This window comes from Passer montanus, unplaced genomic scaffold, assembly GCF_014805655.1.
Source record: "Passer montanus isolate IOZ18808 unplaced genomic scaffold, ASM1480565v1 scaffold17, whole genome shotgun sequence".
NCBI classification, from domain to species: Eukaryota; Metazoa; Chordata; class Aves; order Passeriformes; family Passeridae; genus Passer; species Passer montanus.
The window spans coordinates 13,451,634-13,470,819 of record NW_024364270.1 but is presented as its reverse complement, the minus strand read 5'-3'; the positions used below and the strand labels follow the sequence as shown (position 1 = coordinate 13,470,819).

Genomic DNA, 19,186 nt, shown 5'->3' with positions numbered 1-19,186 from the left:
GCAGCAGCATATCTGTTTAAATTTAATGTGGTTATATAATAGGTAATAAAGGCTGGCAGCAGTAATTTAAATTTAAACATGAGGAAAAGTTTTGTGTAGTCTCAGGGAAAAGATTTGGATTTCATCACAGGCATATAAATGTCAGTTTCTGCTGAATTCTGCCATCCAGAATTGGAAGTTGATACTTGTGCATGTTGAGAGAGTGGAAAAAATATACGTAAAAACATAATAACATTGCTGGAAACATGAAGGTACATATTCAAAGATAAAATTTTTACTCTCATGTCAGAATATCAAGGATATGGGGCTATATAACAGCAATAAAACTATAATCGTGTCTGGTTTATATCTAAGAAGAGATTCAAAATCAAAGAATTATGTGATTTTGAAAGAAGTTGACTAAGAATATATTATAGTGGGTAAAATTTATGCATGGTTTTTCAGAAGTCAGTTATTCTGATTAATTTTTTTTTTCTCTAAGGAAAACCACATTTTTTTTTTATTAAAAGCACACCATTTTTTATTATTTTACAAAGTAATAATCTCTAGAATTTGTTGAAGAATATCAAAGTCAACTGTCTAGTCATATTATTCCAGAATACTATTTTGGTTTTTACTTTTAATATAACAAATAAATAATGGCTGGATTGAAATATAATAACTAAGAGTGACCAAACATGCTCAAGTAAAATAATTGCTTTCTTGAGCCTTAAAAACACCACACACTTGCATGCATTATTGAGAAAGGGATAGAAAATTTCACAGAAAAATGATGATGAGCAAGCCAGAAGTATGTACAATGACTTACTAATGAGGATACAGTAAAAACACCTTGCAGAACAATTTTGGTTCCTTATTCATTAGGGAATAGTGAGATAATCAGGCCTGATTGTATGGGGCTTCAAGGACATAAACAGATAAATTTTAAATCATTTAATATAATAAAGTTTGGTGAATTTGATAGTAAAGTTTCAATGAATTTTGCAGGTATTTATGATGTATTAAAAAAAAGGAAGAGAATTGTATTGAGGAGTAGTGTTTGGAAGATTGTTGCTTTACTGAATTATTTTTTTATGATAGTGTTAGATAATTTAAGTATTGCCAAATTCTGATGGTGCAAGAATTTTGTATTAATTTGCTCTTTCACCCAGTTCAGTTATGAATGCTATTTTGCAAGCATATACTGACTCTTATTTCTATGGTAAGTACAAGTATGAAGGCCATGTCTCCCAGGATATGTAAACATAACTTTTTGAGATTCCCTTGCTGGAAAGATCTACCCACACCCTGAAGATATGATTATATAACTTTAAAAATTGATTTTAAAAGCTACCACCCAACTAAAAACCATCTGCTACTCCCAATTTCTAGTGCACACAGTAGTATTTCCCACTGAGAACTGTTGCTGCTGCTACATTTTTCATTAGATATTTATGATGGGACATCCAATAACAAACATTCACTTGGTCAACATGGAATTACATACTTTCCATAAACTGCTTTACAAAATGATTTCTAAATTCTGTTTAAATATGAGCTGGTGATTACAAAGAAGCAGAAGGAAACCAACTGGATACAATTGTTTTCCCCCTCTTTTCGGCTACCTAGTGAAGGAGAGTTCAGATATTCTAAATGTATCCTTTCCTAACCTGTGTTCTGTAGCTATTAAAAAAGATTATGTTCTGTATCTGTAGGTTAGGCTATGCTTCAGCCCAGTGTTGTGAAAATTTATGTTAGAGGGGGCCTAATAGGAGCTATGTGGAACTCTACACAGAATAATTTGCCTGGTGTCATGCTTCACAGTGAGTGAATTAGCCTGCAGCTCCCTGCTGCTGTGATTTTGGGTAGAAAGATTGCTAACCAATCCTCCAGTGAGGTGCACAGACCTAGCCTGTGAGAAAGCCAGTGCTTGTTTAAGAATATAAAATCTCAAAACATGACAACACTTAGTATGATTTAAACTACATGGAGTTAAGTATAACTAGGGGAATGTGCTGGCCAAACCACATTTAGTCTGCATTAAAAGTACCTGCTCTTTTTTCCACTAGAATGTTTTTCTGGAATATTTAAGCAATCTGTACAGTTATGTGTCTGTGGCAAATTCCTTGACTATCAGGTGCTAGCAGGAAAATAGCTTACAGACAAATGCATCTCTCTGAATGCTGTTATGTGTTTAGCTTGCAGTGCGGAAGCCTAAAGGTATCTAATCCTTTTGCTCCAGTCTGTCACATTGTTTACCACCATGTAAAACCCTGTATTGCTGTTTTGCAGAATGTGTGCTCTAGACAAAGGCATTTTCTCTTATTGGCTGAGTATATGCTTCCATTTATTCTTATATAGTAAAATCTGATAGAGTAGAAAAGAACAAATGCTTTGTGCACACCCTCCATAATTTGCAATGTTTCAGGCTTGTTATTTCTTAAAGCTTTCTTTTCCCCGACTAAGTAATCTTAGCATTTTCTTATTTTGTATGTAAGTCTTTCCATGCTGCCAAGCACTTTCACTTGCCCTGCTGTGGACCCTTTCCTCTCAGCTGAATCTTTTACATAAGGATCTTGGATATGGGTTTAGAAATTTTCCATATAAAGTAATTATACTACAAGCTTTTCAGATCAAAGAGCTTGTTTGTCTTTATGGCTATAAAGCTGTGTGCAAATTTGGGGTGCTGTGGCAATGATCAGTAAAATTTTGTCTACTCAAAAATTCTGTTTGATAGCTAGGTTTTATTAAATTGACTACAGTAGATTATTTTTTTACAAGGACAATTTTAGTTCAATACTGAGCACATGTGTAGAGTCATCTCTGTTTCATTATACTTAGATGAACACCAGAGATATCTACTAATCTCAGTAGGATTAGCCAAGATATGAGGACTCTATCAGAACTGATCCTGAAATCATCTTCTCAATATGAAATATATTTGCTTGCATTAAATATCTTTTTATATGTTGCTCAGTGCTTTAGAGAACTTTCTTTTTCATCTGTGCTTCATGATTTTTTTAACATTCCTGAGCTGCCTGTGCCATTGTGCCACTGTTGCCAGTGCTGCACAGCAGAACCCCTTCTCTTCCATTTCTTTTGGTACCCTCAGGGTTCATCATCCTAAGAATATTCAGTAGTGTACAACACAATGTCCATTCTTAAGCTGCAGTCTCCAGATTAATTTGGGACCTTTCAAAAGAGTTTCAGTCACTTCTGGAGAGCAGAATGAGAAGATAATACCATGAGATTTCCACACAGACAGGTGACTTTTTTAATGTTAACATCAATTCTCTCTTTTGATATTATTATAAAACCAGGCTGTCAGGAACACTAAGTTATTGGTAACCAGAGGTGCACTGACCTTCCTTAGAAGTCTGTAAAAAAAAATAATTCTGTCATGGACTCCTATCCTTCATTTCCTTTAGGTTTCTCCTCTCCTCAGACTGTCATCTGGTGTTACAGTCAAGAGTCACATTTTCAGATTCTCCTTCACAAGAGAACAAAAAGTTATTTTCATTTTCCTTGGTCTTCTCAAAACACAGTTTCTGCCTATGTGATTTACAGCATCACCAGTAGGAATGCTGATACTCCAAAGGCGTATTGGTTTATCACATTTGAGCAATTGAGTATGGAACAATGTACAAGGTCTAGAAGGAATATGAAAGACTTTGTCGACATTTAGGTACAATCAGATTTTAATTTCTGAAACATATTTTTTGCTCTCTGGAAAAACTGCTTTTGTTAGAATATAAGTAGACTGAGCTTAGATATGTAGAAGATTTATTTTTCAGAGTCGTAGATATTTACCTGAGGGAAAAGACAACTGAGTTAATAAGGAAAGAAGCAGAACCTATCCTGCAATCTAAACAAAAAACACATTGTTCTAGAACATTTTAGCTTTTGATGCTTCTGCATTTTAAGAGATGGGAATTCCGTAACATTTTAGATCTCTCATCACTGTTGTCAGCAGGTACCAATGCAGGTTTGATTGTTCTTTGTAATACATAGTGACTCAGATTAAATGAGTGTTGTACCTAAACATCAAGTTGCAGGAGTGGGGGGGGGAAAAAAATGCTTTTGTATATAACTCAAGTCAACAGTGATTTCATGTGTATTCCATTAGTGTAAGAATTAAGTCATTAAGCTTGGAACTTGCAGTGAAGCCTGATGATCACCATCTGACAGGAAATGCTTGAGAAAAGTAGAGAACCATATGGGCATGTCTCAGTTGTTTTCTGTAGTGAGTGGAACAGCATCATTTTATCCCAACGGTATAACCAGGAGATGGAGCCTGCTAATGCTTCAGAGCAATCTGAACTTCTACAGGATACTAAGGGGTGGGGATTAAATGTATGGTTTCACTATAGTTGATTCAATGATTCTTTTGAAGTTGACTAAATAGGTATTTTCTTTGAAGCCTGTTTTGTTTGCCTTTCTTTGCTTCTTAGTAAGAGGTATACAAATAATCTTAATGGTAAATAGTGTGCCATATTTCACAAGGCAAAATAACTACACATGACAAGCTAATACAAAATAATGTTTTTTTTAAAAATTGCTTAGTAGCTGAAATTAGAGCATTGGGCAGTGTGTTTGAGCTACTTGTTTTATTTAATTTTTATTCTATCTTAATGGAAACAAGCAGATTTGTTTTATAATAAGCATATAAAATAAATTCAGTATTTTTGTCCTTAAGTCTTCAAAGTTGACCATTCATAATGTAGGGTATCATTGTATTCTGTTGACAGATTTTTCCAGCCCCTGTTAATAAGCTTAGCAAGTAGAAAATTAATAGAAAAATATGCTGGGCCAGATTCCTATACCTCTATAAAATATAATATCTCGAGGAATTCAGTTAAGGGCAAGTGCCTGATATTTACTATGCATTAGAAAAGTTGCCCATGGACATCAAGAGTGTGCTAGAAATGCAGCCCTTAGCTTTTCTGTGACTTTAATATAACTGGAATCCTTGCCTGAGTTCAGTAGTATAAATTTTTAAACTGAGATCAGAATCAGAAACCAGATTTCCTTGATGTGTTTTGTCACATGATGCACGTGTTGGTCTTTATACCAGATTCTTTATTTTTCCAGAGAAATGTGAAGATTGAATGACTTACACAATTTTTGAATATCTATTTTAATTCCTCTTCTCTTGACATCTATCCTTCCTAAATTTACCATAACTTTCAGTTTAGTGTCATAAGGGAAAATCTCAGGAGAGGTTCTTCAATTTTATTTGCTTCAGTAATTATTTGAGATTAAGCAATTTGCATTAATACTACCACTATTATTTTTGTTGATATTGGTGCTCTGCCTAATATTTCTGAAATATGGGCTGTTCACAATCTGCAAAGAAGCAGCCTCAATACTGGCTGTCAAACTTAGACAAAAATCATATTAAAATATAATTACTTTTTTATTGCTATGCTGGTTTTTCTTTCAATTGTTAATAGTTTCTTACTTATGGGTATTGGAATATTTATTGCCTTGCCTTTGTCTCTGTCACTCGTGTTTCCTTTAAGAAATTGAAATAATTTTAACTGATCACAATTGTTTATTTAGTCATTGATACCTCCTAAGAAATACAGTGCTTCACAGCAGTTATAGATAAAAGCAGATTACTAACTTGTTTATCTGTATTTTATAGGAGCTTTAAGACATTATATTATGAGTGGCTGGAGAAAGAAAGCAGATTACTGACTAACTTGTTTATCTGTATTTTATAGGAGCTTTAAGACATTATGTTATGAGCGGCTGGAGAAAGAATTTAAGTGTTAAGTCTTCAGCTGCTTAGGAATGTGTCTGGAAAAGAGCATAAAGGTGTGCTTGTATTGCGGTGGATCTTGCGTGGTGTTGAATCTACCACAGGCAAAAGGAAACAGTAGCAATGAGCTAGCACAGAAAAAGCACACCCTGTCCTACATCTTCTGGCAGTACTGGTTATTGAGATGACTGCAGTGACATCGCTGGTTTAATTATATAAGACAGGAAAAAGCAGCAACTTGCAGTATATGAACTTCACACTGGCAGATTTTCCTATTGGCCATAGCAAAGACTTTGCCTTCCTAGTGAAGATGATTCTGAGTGCTGCTTCCACAAGCCAAGAAATCAGGCTGCATTGGGAGCTGTTCTCCAGTTGATAGTAATCTGCATCTCTGATGGGAGGTGTGTTTGTGTGATCCTCTCCAACACCTCTAGAGAAGTCTGAGCCATTGCTTGTGCTTTTGACAAGAAAAGGTAGATTACTCTTTGGCTGATCTTTTCCAGTTAGGCCTTCAACTTCTATAGCCTCCTAAGACATTTCAGCTGTAAACTGTTCTACTGTGTTGTGTTTACATTATGTTTAGCACTTGGCTGCCAATATGGCAAACCACTAGTAATTTGTTACTGCTGGATCTGTAAATCACCTAGCAAAAATGTTCTTCAAAGCGCTTTTGATTGTCCAATCTTAACCAGCATTCACCTTCAGATGACTAACTCAGTACTGCATATAGTTCTTCTTTAGATTGCCTTTTTCTGTTCAGGTATGATTTTATCTTCTTTATTAAGGCAGCAGTGGCTTAATGGAATAATAACTGCATTTTCATTGACACATTTCTACTGAGAATAGGCTAAGTGAAAAACTGTGCACTGAAGGAATAATAAAGTGGTGACTTCTGCCTACTCTCTTGCCACCTGATTTTCCCCCACTTTAATTTCTCTTCCTTCTGCTCTATTTTATGACAAATAATGTATTTTGTATAAGTTTCATCACACTGCCACCCACTTACCCACCCTCTCTTTCACAATTTAAAAAAAGGAAAAATGCAAGGTTTACAACTGATTTTCATGGCGATTACATAGCACTGCGATTTTCAAAAGTTATATGATAACATTCACATGGTATAGGGCTATTAAATACAGAGATGCCTCTGTAGCTATTCTCCAAGCAGTATTTTCTCTGAGACATTTAAAGCCAAAAGTGGTTGACATTGCTTTGAATTATGTTTTTTTTCCTTTATGCAAGGGCAAATATTCTGTAGCCTTTAATTCTGTTTAATATTTTTAAAATTATTAACACTAAATTTTGCTTTTCTGTAGGCTCCTATGCCCTTCATTATCAGTTTTTCCTTTTTCATCTGGTACATGAGTTTTTCAGTGAGTCACATTTTGGAGTGACTCATGTGCATATTGATTCAGGGAGATGCAAAAGTCTGTCATTAGCATGAAAAATTCCATTAACTTAATTGCAACTGCTCCTGTGGTTAAATTTCAAGACTCAAAAAAAAAAAAGTACCAAATTCCTTCCCTTTTTGCACAGCCCATATTTGTGTATACCTTTCCTACATACCAACATAGGTAAAATCTACTATGCCTGTGGGATGGAAAGGCATTCCTAGAAATGCATTTCTGTAGCAGAATGTCCTTGCAGTCTGTATGACTTCCTGGGTGAATTCTATTTTAGGGCTTTATGCTTCATGTGCTAAGTTCTTTTTCATGGCAAAGTAAAGCACTTGAAATGCTTTGATATTAAATGTTTAAGGGTGAAAATAGTCTGATTTATTAGTATTAGGTATGTGCTCAAAATTAGACAAGTATTTAATACACATATTCACTTTATTTTAGCTAATGTAGAAAAAGAGAAATTAATTTGGCAGTTCAGTCCTGTCCCAAACACGTATATGAGAGTGCAGTAAGTTATGGAAGTGCTTATGTTTTGATGCATTATAGAGAAGTAGCTTAATCCATAGATTAAACAAATAACTTTTATTAAATCACAGAATACACTGAGTTGGAAGGGGCCCACAAGGATAATCAAGCCCAATTCCTGGCCCTGCACAGAGCCATCCCCAACACGCTATGCCTGAGACTTGTCCAAATGCTTCTTGAGCTCTGTCAGGCTGGTGCTGTGACCACTGTCCTGGGGAGCCTGTTCAGTGCCCAAACACCCTCTGGGTGAAAAACCTTTTCCTGATATCCAACCTAAACCTTCCCTGACACAACCTCAGGCCATTTTTTTGGGTTCTGTAACTGATCACTTGAGAAAACAGATCATCTATTAGGTTTTTAAATCCTAAGACTTTCGCTCTATGGATGGTTGCATCCTTGTATGAGAGTAGTGCAAAGATTCAGAATCATCTTAATATTTGTTAATTATGCTACATGCAAGGATGAATTAAAAATTTCAAATGTATTGCTCTCCTTTCAATACATGTCCAGATGTACTCATTTTATAATCTCATTTTTACTGAATATTTTGATCTTATTCAGTATGCATTGTACTTGCCATTTGGTTCCAGGATGTATTTCCTGTATCTTGTCAGTTCCTGCTCTGGAGATAGAGTGATTTATTCTGGGGTGCTCATCATGATAGGTGTCAATGGCACTTGCCCACTGAGGGGCAGCAGCTACACAACTGTGTAGTTTTCCTCGTGTATGTGAATTAATAATATTTGCCTAGTTAATGCATTTTGTGTTTGCTACATGTGGTCATTTCACTTGACTCTACTGACTTCAAGTGACAGAAATTTCTCCTCAGAATCAGATATCACTGTGATCTTGAGTTCCAAGGGTGTAACCTCTTCACATGTGGTGGTTTTTTTGGAGCTCCAGTCAGAAAATATCACATGCAGCTGGGTTTGTGTGTATCATCTGTGCAGTGGTGTTGTGACCAAGATTCTGCACCTGGGACTGCTAGAGCTGGGATTTGCAGAGTACTTTGGGTCATATACCACTGAGGATAGTCACAGAGTCTCCCAAGATGATTCCTGATGTAGCCCAGCATTTATACAAACTCACCTTCAGTTTCAGCATAGCCAGCAGATCAGAAACACAAACGTAGTGACCATCTTGGAGATGTTGAAATGACATGTCTAGCATCCCACGGGGATTAAAGCAGAGGCAGGTACAGAGTACTCTTCTCCATCATTCTGCTGCTGTAAGTACAAGACTGTCTTTGTCTTCCTGATACTTCTTGGCAGAATACAGGAGGTGCAGTCAAACTCTGGCCAGACTCTTAGCGAATGAAAGGGATGCAGGCTTGGAACATGTTTGTGGAAGAATGGCAGCAGATGTGCAGTGTAAGGTGAAAGACAAGATAATTAGGATGGGGAACAGAAAAACATTAGTAGGGAGAAGTTCTTGGGGGATGTGGGAAAGATGTGCTCAAGTTCCCAAAACCTTTCTGTGTGTGAGACATAGGAGGTATGTCATAATTGAGGCTCCTCCTTTTCAGGATCCTTACTGAATCTCAGAAGGGCGTATTTGCTTAATGCTGGGATGCTGCTGTAGAAAAATAGTAACTGATTGTGTTATATGTCATGTCCTAATGTTCTTTTGTCTTCTGCATACCTCAGGCATTTCCCCTGAGAGCAGCTTGGGCAGCAGCAGGGGGAGCACTGAGAGCACAGAACACTGTCCCAGCTCTTCTGTCCCTAGCTTGCCTGCCTGCAGCTGCTGGGGACAGCTGTGGCAGAGATAGACCTGCTTATCCAAATTTATAGAGAAGATTCAGGAACAGTTTACTGTTCTATTAGTTCTTACTAATAATAATGTCAAAATAGAATACTAGGTAACAGGCCTGTAATTGTTTGCTTTTATTTCACAGTGTAAGGTACATGTCTTTTGGGCCAAGGAGAGTTAGAAGCACAACTCTGTTAGGATGATATAAAATACATGTTTGGCAAATTATTTCTACAGAATAAACTTCCTACTGGTCTCACTGTTTCAAGCTGAATGGCAACATTTGGCTTATCAAATGTCTGGCTGCTTTCTGCCTCCCATAAGTAGAACAGTATCGACTTCTGGATTTCATCTTTACTGCTCCATTTAAAAATATTGTTTCCTAACAAAGATAAAGGATAAGGTAATGTTCCTGTCTCTAGAGCTATGATGCAATAGCAAATGGTAAATGTCCTGTTGTTTTTTATCTTTAATAGTTTGCTGATGATGTTTTTCTTTAGCAGATATTGTTTGAAAGGGTATGTAAAATACTTCTGCAATTGGATAATATTGTGAAAAAAACAGATACAAGAAGGAAAGGTTTTGATGTTTGGTTTTAGGTTTCACTGGACTAGTCCAGAAAAGTCTCCTACGTATTTTGAAAGAAGAATTGAGTAATGTTTTTCCTAGCAGTGGCTGCTTACAAATGTCAAGGCAGAAAGCAGACCAGTCTTCACTAAAAGCTGAGAAAAAAGGAGGGACTGAAAGGAAATAAGACATCTTGTATCATTTACTGTATTCCTTAAAAAAACTTGTCTAGGTAATAAGGTCATATGTTAGATAGGAGATAGTTAACATTTGATAAAAAGAAGGCCATACATAAAGGTATTTATGTATGTTTTATACATGGTGTACAGTTGCTGAGCTGTGATCTTGGTGACTAAATAATAGTTAAGATTCAAGCTGCTCTCACCTTTTCTTGCTGTTGACTTTTAAGAGTAGAACAGACTTTCTCTGCTTTTTCTTTCCATATTCATCTGTATTTTTCTCTTTGTTGATAAATATTGGCTTACTCTCTTAGATTAGGATAGAGATTACAAGTTATTGTGATAAACAATCTGATGTGCATACATGTTTTGAGAATAAATAACCTCTTTATAGAGTGTCCTTCAATCTAAAGTATCCTAGTACCTAAATTTTGGAAGACATTATTTAAATACTCATTAAGTATGAAAATGAGAGGTGATGTGATAGGCTTAGTAGTGTCTGAAGAAAATTTGTCACTAGTTATAGTGGTACAATGTCCTTATGCTAGATCTTACTACTCTCTCACTGCTGTATCATTATTATTCTCTCTTTACTCAGAGAAATTACTTAGCCTTTTACTACTGCAAGAAATGTCTAGTATTTGATTCAGTGTTCCAGTAAAAACCAGAGCTTTTAATAAAACTTTAATTCTCTCTTAATATCTTGTGATTTCTCTACATTTCTCTCAAAATTTTCCTTTTGCATATCATATCTAATATCATGTAAGGTTTTCTGTCTGTTCTGTTTGAGGATATATGTTGCTTATGGTTGTGTCTCTTCTAACTTAGGCAGAAGTTCCCTTACTAAAGCTTAGTACTGCAGTTTATACTCTCTTTGCCATTTCATAATGTCTAATTCAATTAATTGAGTAACTGTGATTTAGATGGCATTTTAAACTAGATTTGTTTGGGTTGTTTTAACTCCAAACAGGCATGAATAAGAGGTTCTAAATGGTGTCTGGTTTTCTTTAGTTGACAGAAATATCTACTTCTCTATTTATTTATTTATTTTCTGAGAAGTGGGCATAAATAACTTTGTTTTTTCTAAAACTCTCCCTACAGGGCTATATCAAGGCTTCCCAGTAGTACACACAGAATTAGATTTTCATGTTCAAAGGATCTCTAAGGAGGTAAAATTAAATTATACAACAGAACAGAAAAATTAGGGAGTTCTGGGAAAGGAATGAAGGCTGTGAGAGAGTAACAGGAAACTGTGTGGTCTGGGTTTGGAGTTTTATGGGTTTGTGTGACAGTCTGAGCTCTGTGAATTGATTGTAGATTTTTCTGTATCTTGTTTGCCTCTCCAGACGCATCCGTCTTCCCAGGGTATGCAACCCCAGTCTATCAAATTTGGGACACTTGTGACCCTTTTCTCTCATGCAGCTATTAACTCCTTCCTCCCTCTTTGCAAATGCAGCTCTCTTTCCCTGCAGTAATTCCCACATATCTCTTTCCCACTGTCTGGGAGGAACTGGGCATCTGTCAAGCAGGGATGGGTGAGAAAGCTGATGGCAATAACTGTTTCTTCACCCTCCAAATAGACTTTTCCCAATGGTGCCTTTTTAGTGCCTTAGAGGTGGCAGAAATCTGTGCAAGTGTAAAAAGAGCTCACCCTGAACTACAGTAGTCTAAATTAGTCTGTATCATGTTCATACCTGCATTGTCTAGTTGCATGAGAGTACCAGTTTGTTTCAGTCGTGTGTCTAATGAACTCTGGCATTGACTGATCCTTTTTCAAATGGTCAGGAGATCTGACTAGGTACTTTGCGCTTCCTCGCATTCACATTGACATTAAATTCCTGTGATTCACACTCTATCTTAGGCTATTTATGTAAAATACATCTAATGGAAACATACAACTCTCATTCTGCTTGTCTATCTTGGTTTTACCGTTCAATAATTGTTTGGCATGGGGTTTTCTCACTCTGTTCCTGTAATGGCTAAATACTCATATGCTCCCTCTTCAGTGACTCTTGTAATTCATCTTACTTTAGTTGAATTGAAAATTTCTCACTTATGTGTGTGGGTTTTTTTACCTTTACAGGGTGCGCTGACATTTTTATATGACTTTTGTATTCATTCACTTTCATTGGCTTGTAAGGTTACAGCTAATGTGTGTCACCTGCTTTCCTGTGCTGAGCACTGCTGCAGTTCTTTGCTTTTTACTGCAGAGGGCAAGAAGCACTTTATTCTCTGGTAGAGCAATTCTGAGATTTAAAATACAAGTGTAGGGCGGCCACCATGGAAGATGATGTCATAAATAGAGGGGAAAGACCTCTAGTCTGCTTTCTTTGTCTATGCAAATACCTAGCAGTAATAGTCTTTCATGACCTACACTCTGCAGAATTAACCCGATCCTTTTAATAATCAGTGTGAGAGTATTGGTTGCTATGGCAATATATTCTGTGGTACTACTAAAGTGTCAAAATAACCTAATGAAATACCATGCTAAGAATGTTTTAGAAATTGACTTCTAAAAGAAAAAGTAAATAAATCCACCTATATCTATTTACAAAATAGATAGATTCATGAAGTCTACAACAAGGGAACAATAATTTTCTAACCGAGGGGAATCAGAATCATGAAGTGGGATATATTCTGTTTCTCATCTTTGATGCATGAGTTGAGATAGAATTTCTAAATATTTTCCCTGCTTAAATTAATGGTATACCAACAACTTTTGTGTTAAGAAGTTAGCACAGGAGTCAAGAGTTGAATGATCCTCAGCTGTTACACAATTTGAGATAGTGTGTCTGTGCAGTGCCTTTGCTTCTCCTACATGATCCTCAGCTGTTACACAATTTGAGATAGTGTCTGTCTGTGCGGTGCCTTTGCTTCTCCTATGGTTTCCATCAGCTCGTGTTCATCTTTAGATCTGCTGTTGTTTCTCTACTTGTTTTCCTCCCTATTTTTCTTTCCCTTCTCTATTCCCTTCCTTGCAGCAGACTCCATGCATTTCTTTATTCTATTGGCTAAAATAATCTGCAGTTAGGTGTTGAGGTTTTAAGATGATTTTTACCCCATAGCAGCACTTTAGAGTTAATGTTACTGTCTGATAGCTGTGGTCAGCCATCAGTCTCCAACAGTGCTATTCTGATCAAGCAAAAATCCAGCCACTTCTGAAAGAAGTGTTCCTAAACACAGCATTTAATATCTGAGTATCAGGCAGGCTGCTTAAACAAATTTGAAGCAGGCTAGAACAGTTATTTCATATACCAATTTAAGTAGGAACAAAGAATTAACATGTCAGTTGTTTTTTTGGGGTTTTTTTTGTTTGTTTTTTTACTTGTAAAAATTTGTGTTGATGTGAGATTTTAAAAATCATTCATTACTGGGCTAACTTTCTTCCTTCTCCTAAAATTAGTAAAAATTGCAGTTCTGTTGGGGTGGATTGTCCTGTGTAGCAAAATAAAACAAATATATGGGAACTGACCACTGTTCCTATTTGTCTGTCAGAGAAAATTAGGATACTGGTTTAAGCAAAAATCAGCATTTTTTCCTTATCACTCAGATCAATATGTAAGCCACAGGGTTCATAAGTCAATGATTATTCCTGATACTTTTCATCCCTTCCAGACTATAAAGCAAAATAATACAGATCATTTTTAAATATTTTGTCTACAAAATAAGATAACACATTTACTACTAACAAATACAATGCAAAACCTGAAACCTCATATTTTGATTGATTTAGTAGTTTTTGTCTGCAAAAATCTTGGACCCATCCAGGCACATGTTAGTTTATATTCTTTGTGGAATATCCTAAACATAATGTCATTACAGCAAATTTTAAAGTAAAATTAAGTAGAAATTGCCAATTTCATGGTAAAAAAGACAATAAAGATTTTCTATGTATATTGATATGTTCACAATTTTAAAGTATAATTGCATATAGTTCAATATGCACCTTCCTTAGAAAGTATTATTTGCATACAACAGTTTAATAGTCCAGTAGATACTTTGAATAAAAATAGCAGTTTATCTTTTGGTATTTATGAATGGGACACTGAAGTTCATAAGATGAGAAGTTTTTTTGCAATATATATCACTGTGTTTAAGTTGAAAGTATTGTTTCTTTATGCACAGAGGCCTTCTTCAATGCGTTTGTCACCAAGGGAGGAAGAAGATGATGATGCGGCTGAAAATACTTGTGGACCTTCTGGTTTATGGGAGGCACTGACACCTTGTAATGGATGCAGGAACCTCGGATTTCCCATGCTTGCACAGGTACGTGATTCTCTTTTCATCATAAAACTTAGTAACTATGGAAGAGATGCTTAATCTCTGCCTTAACCCTTAGAGTTATTTATAGTCTTGCCAGATTCCCTTTAAAATTGCTGCTTTCACTCCTCATTTTAATGTCAAAAGCTGCTTCCAAAATTAAATGTTGAGGTTCAGTCATCCTGCTGTAATAATTATTCATAAGAGTTTAATATGGAGACTGATGTTTACTACCCCTATTTTAGACAGATAGTTGCTGTGTTGGATAGCTTTCTTTTCCATCTGGAAAGAAATTTTGAAGTCACATAGTTTCCTTTGGGATAAGTACTCTATTTTTGACCAGCTTCTAATTAATATAATGACATCTCAGCTATTTTCTTTATAGAATTAATTGAGGACATCATGCATAACTCAACAAATGTAAGAATATAGCCTAAGACTTCTTTCTGAAGATTATGTAAGTTAAAGAAAAAAATCCCCAAACGTTTTCAAATGCTCATCATAATACAGAAGAGAATAAATAGAAGTGGGTAATATATTTGGGTCTAAGTCCCAGAACTCTCGGACCAGACCAGTCTACAGTATCTACCAAAGCATTCCAGCAGCTGTGTCCTGAACAAGTGATATTGTATTTCTCCAGAACAGGAGGATGCTTATTGCTGCTTCTGGGTCTCCCTTGTTCTCTCCCCCCACCATAAATTAAGCACTCTCATTTGTGTAACATTTTTCCTGCACTTTTTTTTTTTTTAGCGTTGAATGAAGACTTGCCAAACTTCTATGCTTATTGCTGCTTCTGGGTCTCCCTTGTTCTCTCCCCCCACCATAAATTAAGCACTCTCATTTGTGTAACATTTTTCCTGCACTTTTTTTTTTGTAGCGTTGAATGAAGACCTGCCAGATTTCGGTTTAGAAATGTCTGGTTTTTCAGTTGCATCCTTACTTGGCACTGCATTTAAATAGCTTTGTCAGATTCTTGTGTACCACATTGGAATTCCATATCCTGTCTCACCACACTTCATACACTGTTGCTTTCATACTGTGACTGTACCTTTTATTCCCTTTAAGTCTCATGGGACTTGCACCTGTTTGAAGTCAATGCTGAAGCCTTCCCTACAGTCAATGGAAACAGGATATGGCAGCTCATGTGCTTGAATAACAATGAGCACTGCCCTGTCTCTTGATAAGCAGCCTTTATATTCCTTTCCCCTTTCAGTAGCTGTTTCCTACTTCATACTACCCATCATTTTAGACATTTGGCGAAGTGCGGCGTTGTTGGAATCATCCCAATTTACAACTGGAGTACTAGTTACTAATTCCTCGTTTTTAAGGATTTGTTTCAAAACATATTTCTTATATGGAACTTTTCTGATTTAAATATCACTTGTGGTTTAATTATTGTTAAACTTGCCTATGATGAACATACATGCCATTTTTGTTTTCTAATTTTAGAAAATATTTTTGTTTTCCTTGTTTCTTCTTTAGGTAAGGTGTACATAAAGGGTGCTATAAAATTGAGGGATGCCTTTGAAAAGCACAATCAAGTGTAGTTTTTTAGTTGGTTGGTATGTCTTTCCTATTTATAAAGAGAGATTCATTTCAACTATGATGTAAGTTTTAAGATAGTGATTCCTGAATGAGTGTTATTCATTGTACTTAAATTTTAAGCTCAGACTTATGATATCTCATCCTTCTTGCTCTCAGAACAGCAAGATTGTTAATTATAAGTACAAAAAAGAGGATTTTATTATGCTTTCATTTATGATATGACAGATTGCCTTTCTAGATTGCTTCTATCCATAGAAATTCATGACAGAGATAGTTTTGGTCTTTTGTTGATTTCTTTTTATGGGAGAAAGGAAAGAAGTTAGGTAGTGAAAAATCTCCAAACTAAAAGCCAGTGACTTTGGTTTTGATAAATTGTAGCCATCAGTGTATGCAGTCTTTCAAGCTGTTAGCTAATCTGTCGGATCTTTCACATTTACTTCAGAAGGCAGAAGAGAACATCTTGTCCTAAGGGATTGAAAACACAAAGTATATATGTAAATTAAATATGTAAATATATATGTAAATTAAGAACAGAATCTGGAATTGGTCTAACAAATTATATATTGTGTGCAAAAGCATGGTTTAGGTAAAAGTACAAAAATATGTTTCTGATACTCATGTCAGTGTACTAACATATCAGAAAGCACAGACATCTTCATGAAGAAACAGTGAGATAAGGGTATTTGACACAATGTCTTAAAATTGTACTCTTCTAAAGATCCAAAAATAGGGAAAAGGCTCTATCAATTACTCTTGGACTCAAACTAGTTCATTTTTACACTTCTCCTTTATTTAAAAATAGATTTTGCAATTGTATAAAGATATTGTGTTTGCACATCAAAGGTGAACAAACATAAAGATTGATTCTTGCTTTATATACACAGTGAGAGACACAGTGATAACATGAAATTGAGTTTTAGGTGGGATTATGAAAATGTCCATCTGTGGCCTAGTGAGCTCACAGTTTTCAATATGCCAAAGGAAAGGGGAGTAATCTTGACAAACTTTGTTTCTTTTTTGCAGTTAGGGAAAAAAGCTTTCCTGAAAGTACTTATAGCATGCAGTGTGTTATTGCTGTCTCTACTGTGCTGGGAAGTGTCATTTTAGAAAGGGCTATTACAGCAAGTTCTATTTAAAATGTTATTTAAGACCTAGTATAGCAGCAATACAGGTGTTCTCAGAACAATCCACTCTTTTTTACAGTCTCAGAATTGGTGAAGTGTTGGAAGAGCTTTATGGAAAAATCTTTGTGCCTTGTAAAAAATTCAGGGTTTTAGAATATGCAGCTGGATTTTTTGTAGACTGAAATTTAGATATGTCTTCTTGTTTTAGCAGAGTGTATTCCATCTGTAGGTTATGATTTAGGGTTAAGTTGGGCCTTTGTTCTGAGTTAATCTTTAGTTTAGGGCAAAAATTCAGTACCCACATACATATTTGCATTTTCTTGACAATAAAGCAGCATACTCTGAATGTATATATAATTCCATTTTCTTTTTCCTGTCTAGCATACCTTGAATATTTCTCTGTTAAGGGGCAAATTGCATTTTCTTGACAATAAAGCAGCATACTCTGAACGTATATATATAATTTCATTTTCTTTTTCAGCACACCTTGAATATTTCTCTGCTAAGGGGCAAAAAGGGCCTGATGGGCAGAGATAAATAGAGGGCAGTCTGCAATGTCAGAGAGATGAGTGCTGCAGAGTTCTATATGATCCCTCCAGTATTATCAGTGTAAAGCAAGCAGTTCACACACCTTAATCTTGCCAGCCATACCAGCATATTTTTCTAATTATGATATGAAGTAATTGTGAGATAAGGCAGGTTTAGCTCTGTCCCATTTAGGATGCTGATGAGTCAGCTTGACTGGACTGTGACTTGAATTGTGTTGTATGTGCAACTTCAAAATCCTGACAGTTATTCTGTGTGTTTGACATGATGACAGCCAGGAACACCTCATCTTTTACACCTCTGTTACAAAATGAAAATAACATAAAGAGTTCAGTGCAATTGCTATGGAAAAATTGAACCTTGATTCAAAAACCATAAGTATAAATCTTCATGTTGCCAGCTGCTGGGAAGCATGGCTCTTCATGGAGAACTTACCTAATATTTAAATGTTATGTTTCTAGCTTGGTGTCAAATTTTCATCTTTTAAGAGGGAATGAACTTCTGGGAGACCTTGACAATTTCCTTTAAGACTGATCAACATGCTGCTATATAACCTTAGGGTTTCTAGAGGTAGGAACTCCAGCAGCTTTATCATGTGTCCACCTGTGGAAGAGACATTCCCCCAAAAATGCCTTTTTATTTAGTGGGAGGGAAGAAAAAATGAACTCCTAACTACATTTTTAGGAGGTGAGAACTGTATGTAATATTTTCTTTATCAATAGAGACTATGGTGGGAATATTTAAATTTGGAGTTTGATGCATCTGTTTATAGGGTTATGTATTTCATGTCTGCCTTCCAGAAGATCATTTTGTCTGTCTGTACTTCTTTTAATAAATTTTAAAAAGTAATTTTTAATGGGAAGAGAATTTGTATACTGTTTGTATTGTAGAAACTAGTTATGGTTGTTCTGTAGAAAGCCTGACATTGAAAATTATTATGTTGCAATTATTTTTACATTCTCAAGTCAGCTCAGGATATGTGAGAGGTGAATGGGGTAATTAAGGTGGGAGCTAACTCAGTTTTCACAAAGAGATCAAATCTGCTCCTAAAAAACCCTCTGTACTGATGCTCTCTGGAGAGAGTCAGCATGGCTATTTGTTATCTCTTTCTATTTGTTATCTCTTTCTTTTTTAATATTGGGAATTTTGTTTGGCATTGTTTGTTTTCATTTCAATATATTCTTTCAGTTTGAACTCCTTCTATCTTCAGTTGCCTCAAAAATTTTCATCAATTTCAAGCTCGACCAATGTTGAAGTAATTTTTGAACTGCTATGGTGCAGGGGAGGTAGTATAAAAGAGGAAGTATTTCTTCTTTCCTTTTTAATAAAAACAGGAAAAAACCAACTTGTTTTTAATTAAACAATAATGGCTGAAGTGTTTCAGCTTTGTTTTTCAATCCATTAATAACTTTACTTTTCAGTGATTCAGTGAAAGCACATTTCAAACTAGACTGGGAAAGAAGCAGATTTGGCTCATCTTAGTGCTGAAGTTCTCCAAAATTAGAAACAGAAAGTCTTGTGGCATTATCTAATTTATATGTTACA

General features: G+C 35.6%; 1 protein-coding gene across 6 annotated transcripts in view; it reads left to right on the top strand.

Moving 5' to 3' along the window:
• Positions 1 to 19,186, top strand: part of ANKS1B (ankyrin repeat and sterile alpha motif domain containing 1B) — a 411,921-nt gene that overhangs the window by 88,384 nt on the left and 304,351 nt on the right. For all 6 annotated transcript variants that reach the window (XM_039703948.1, XM_039703945.1, XM_039703947.1 and 3 more), the window contains one exon: positions 14,292 to 14,432. In XM_039703948.1, coding sequence (XP_039559882.1) covers positions 14,292 to 14,432 — 141 coding nt within the window. The remainder of the gene's footprint in view (positions 1 to 14,291; positions 14,433 to 19,186) is intronic.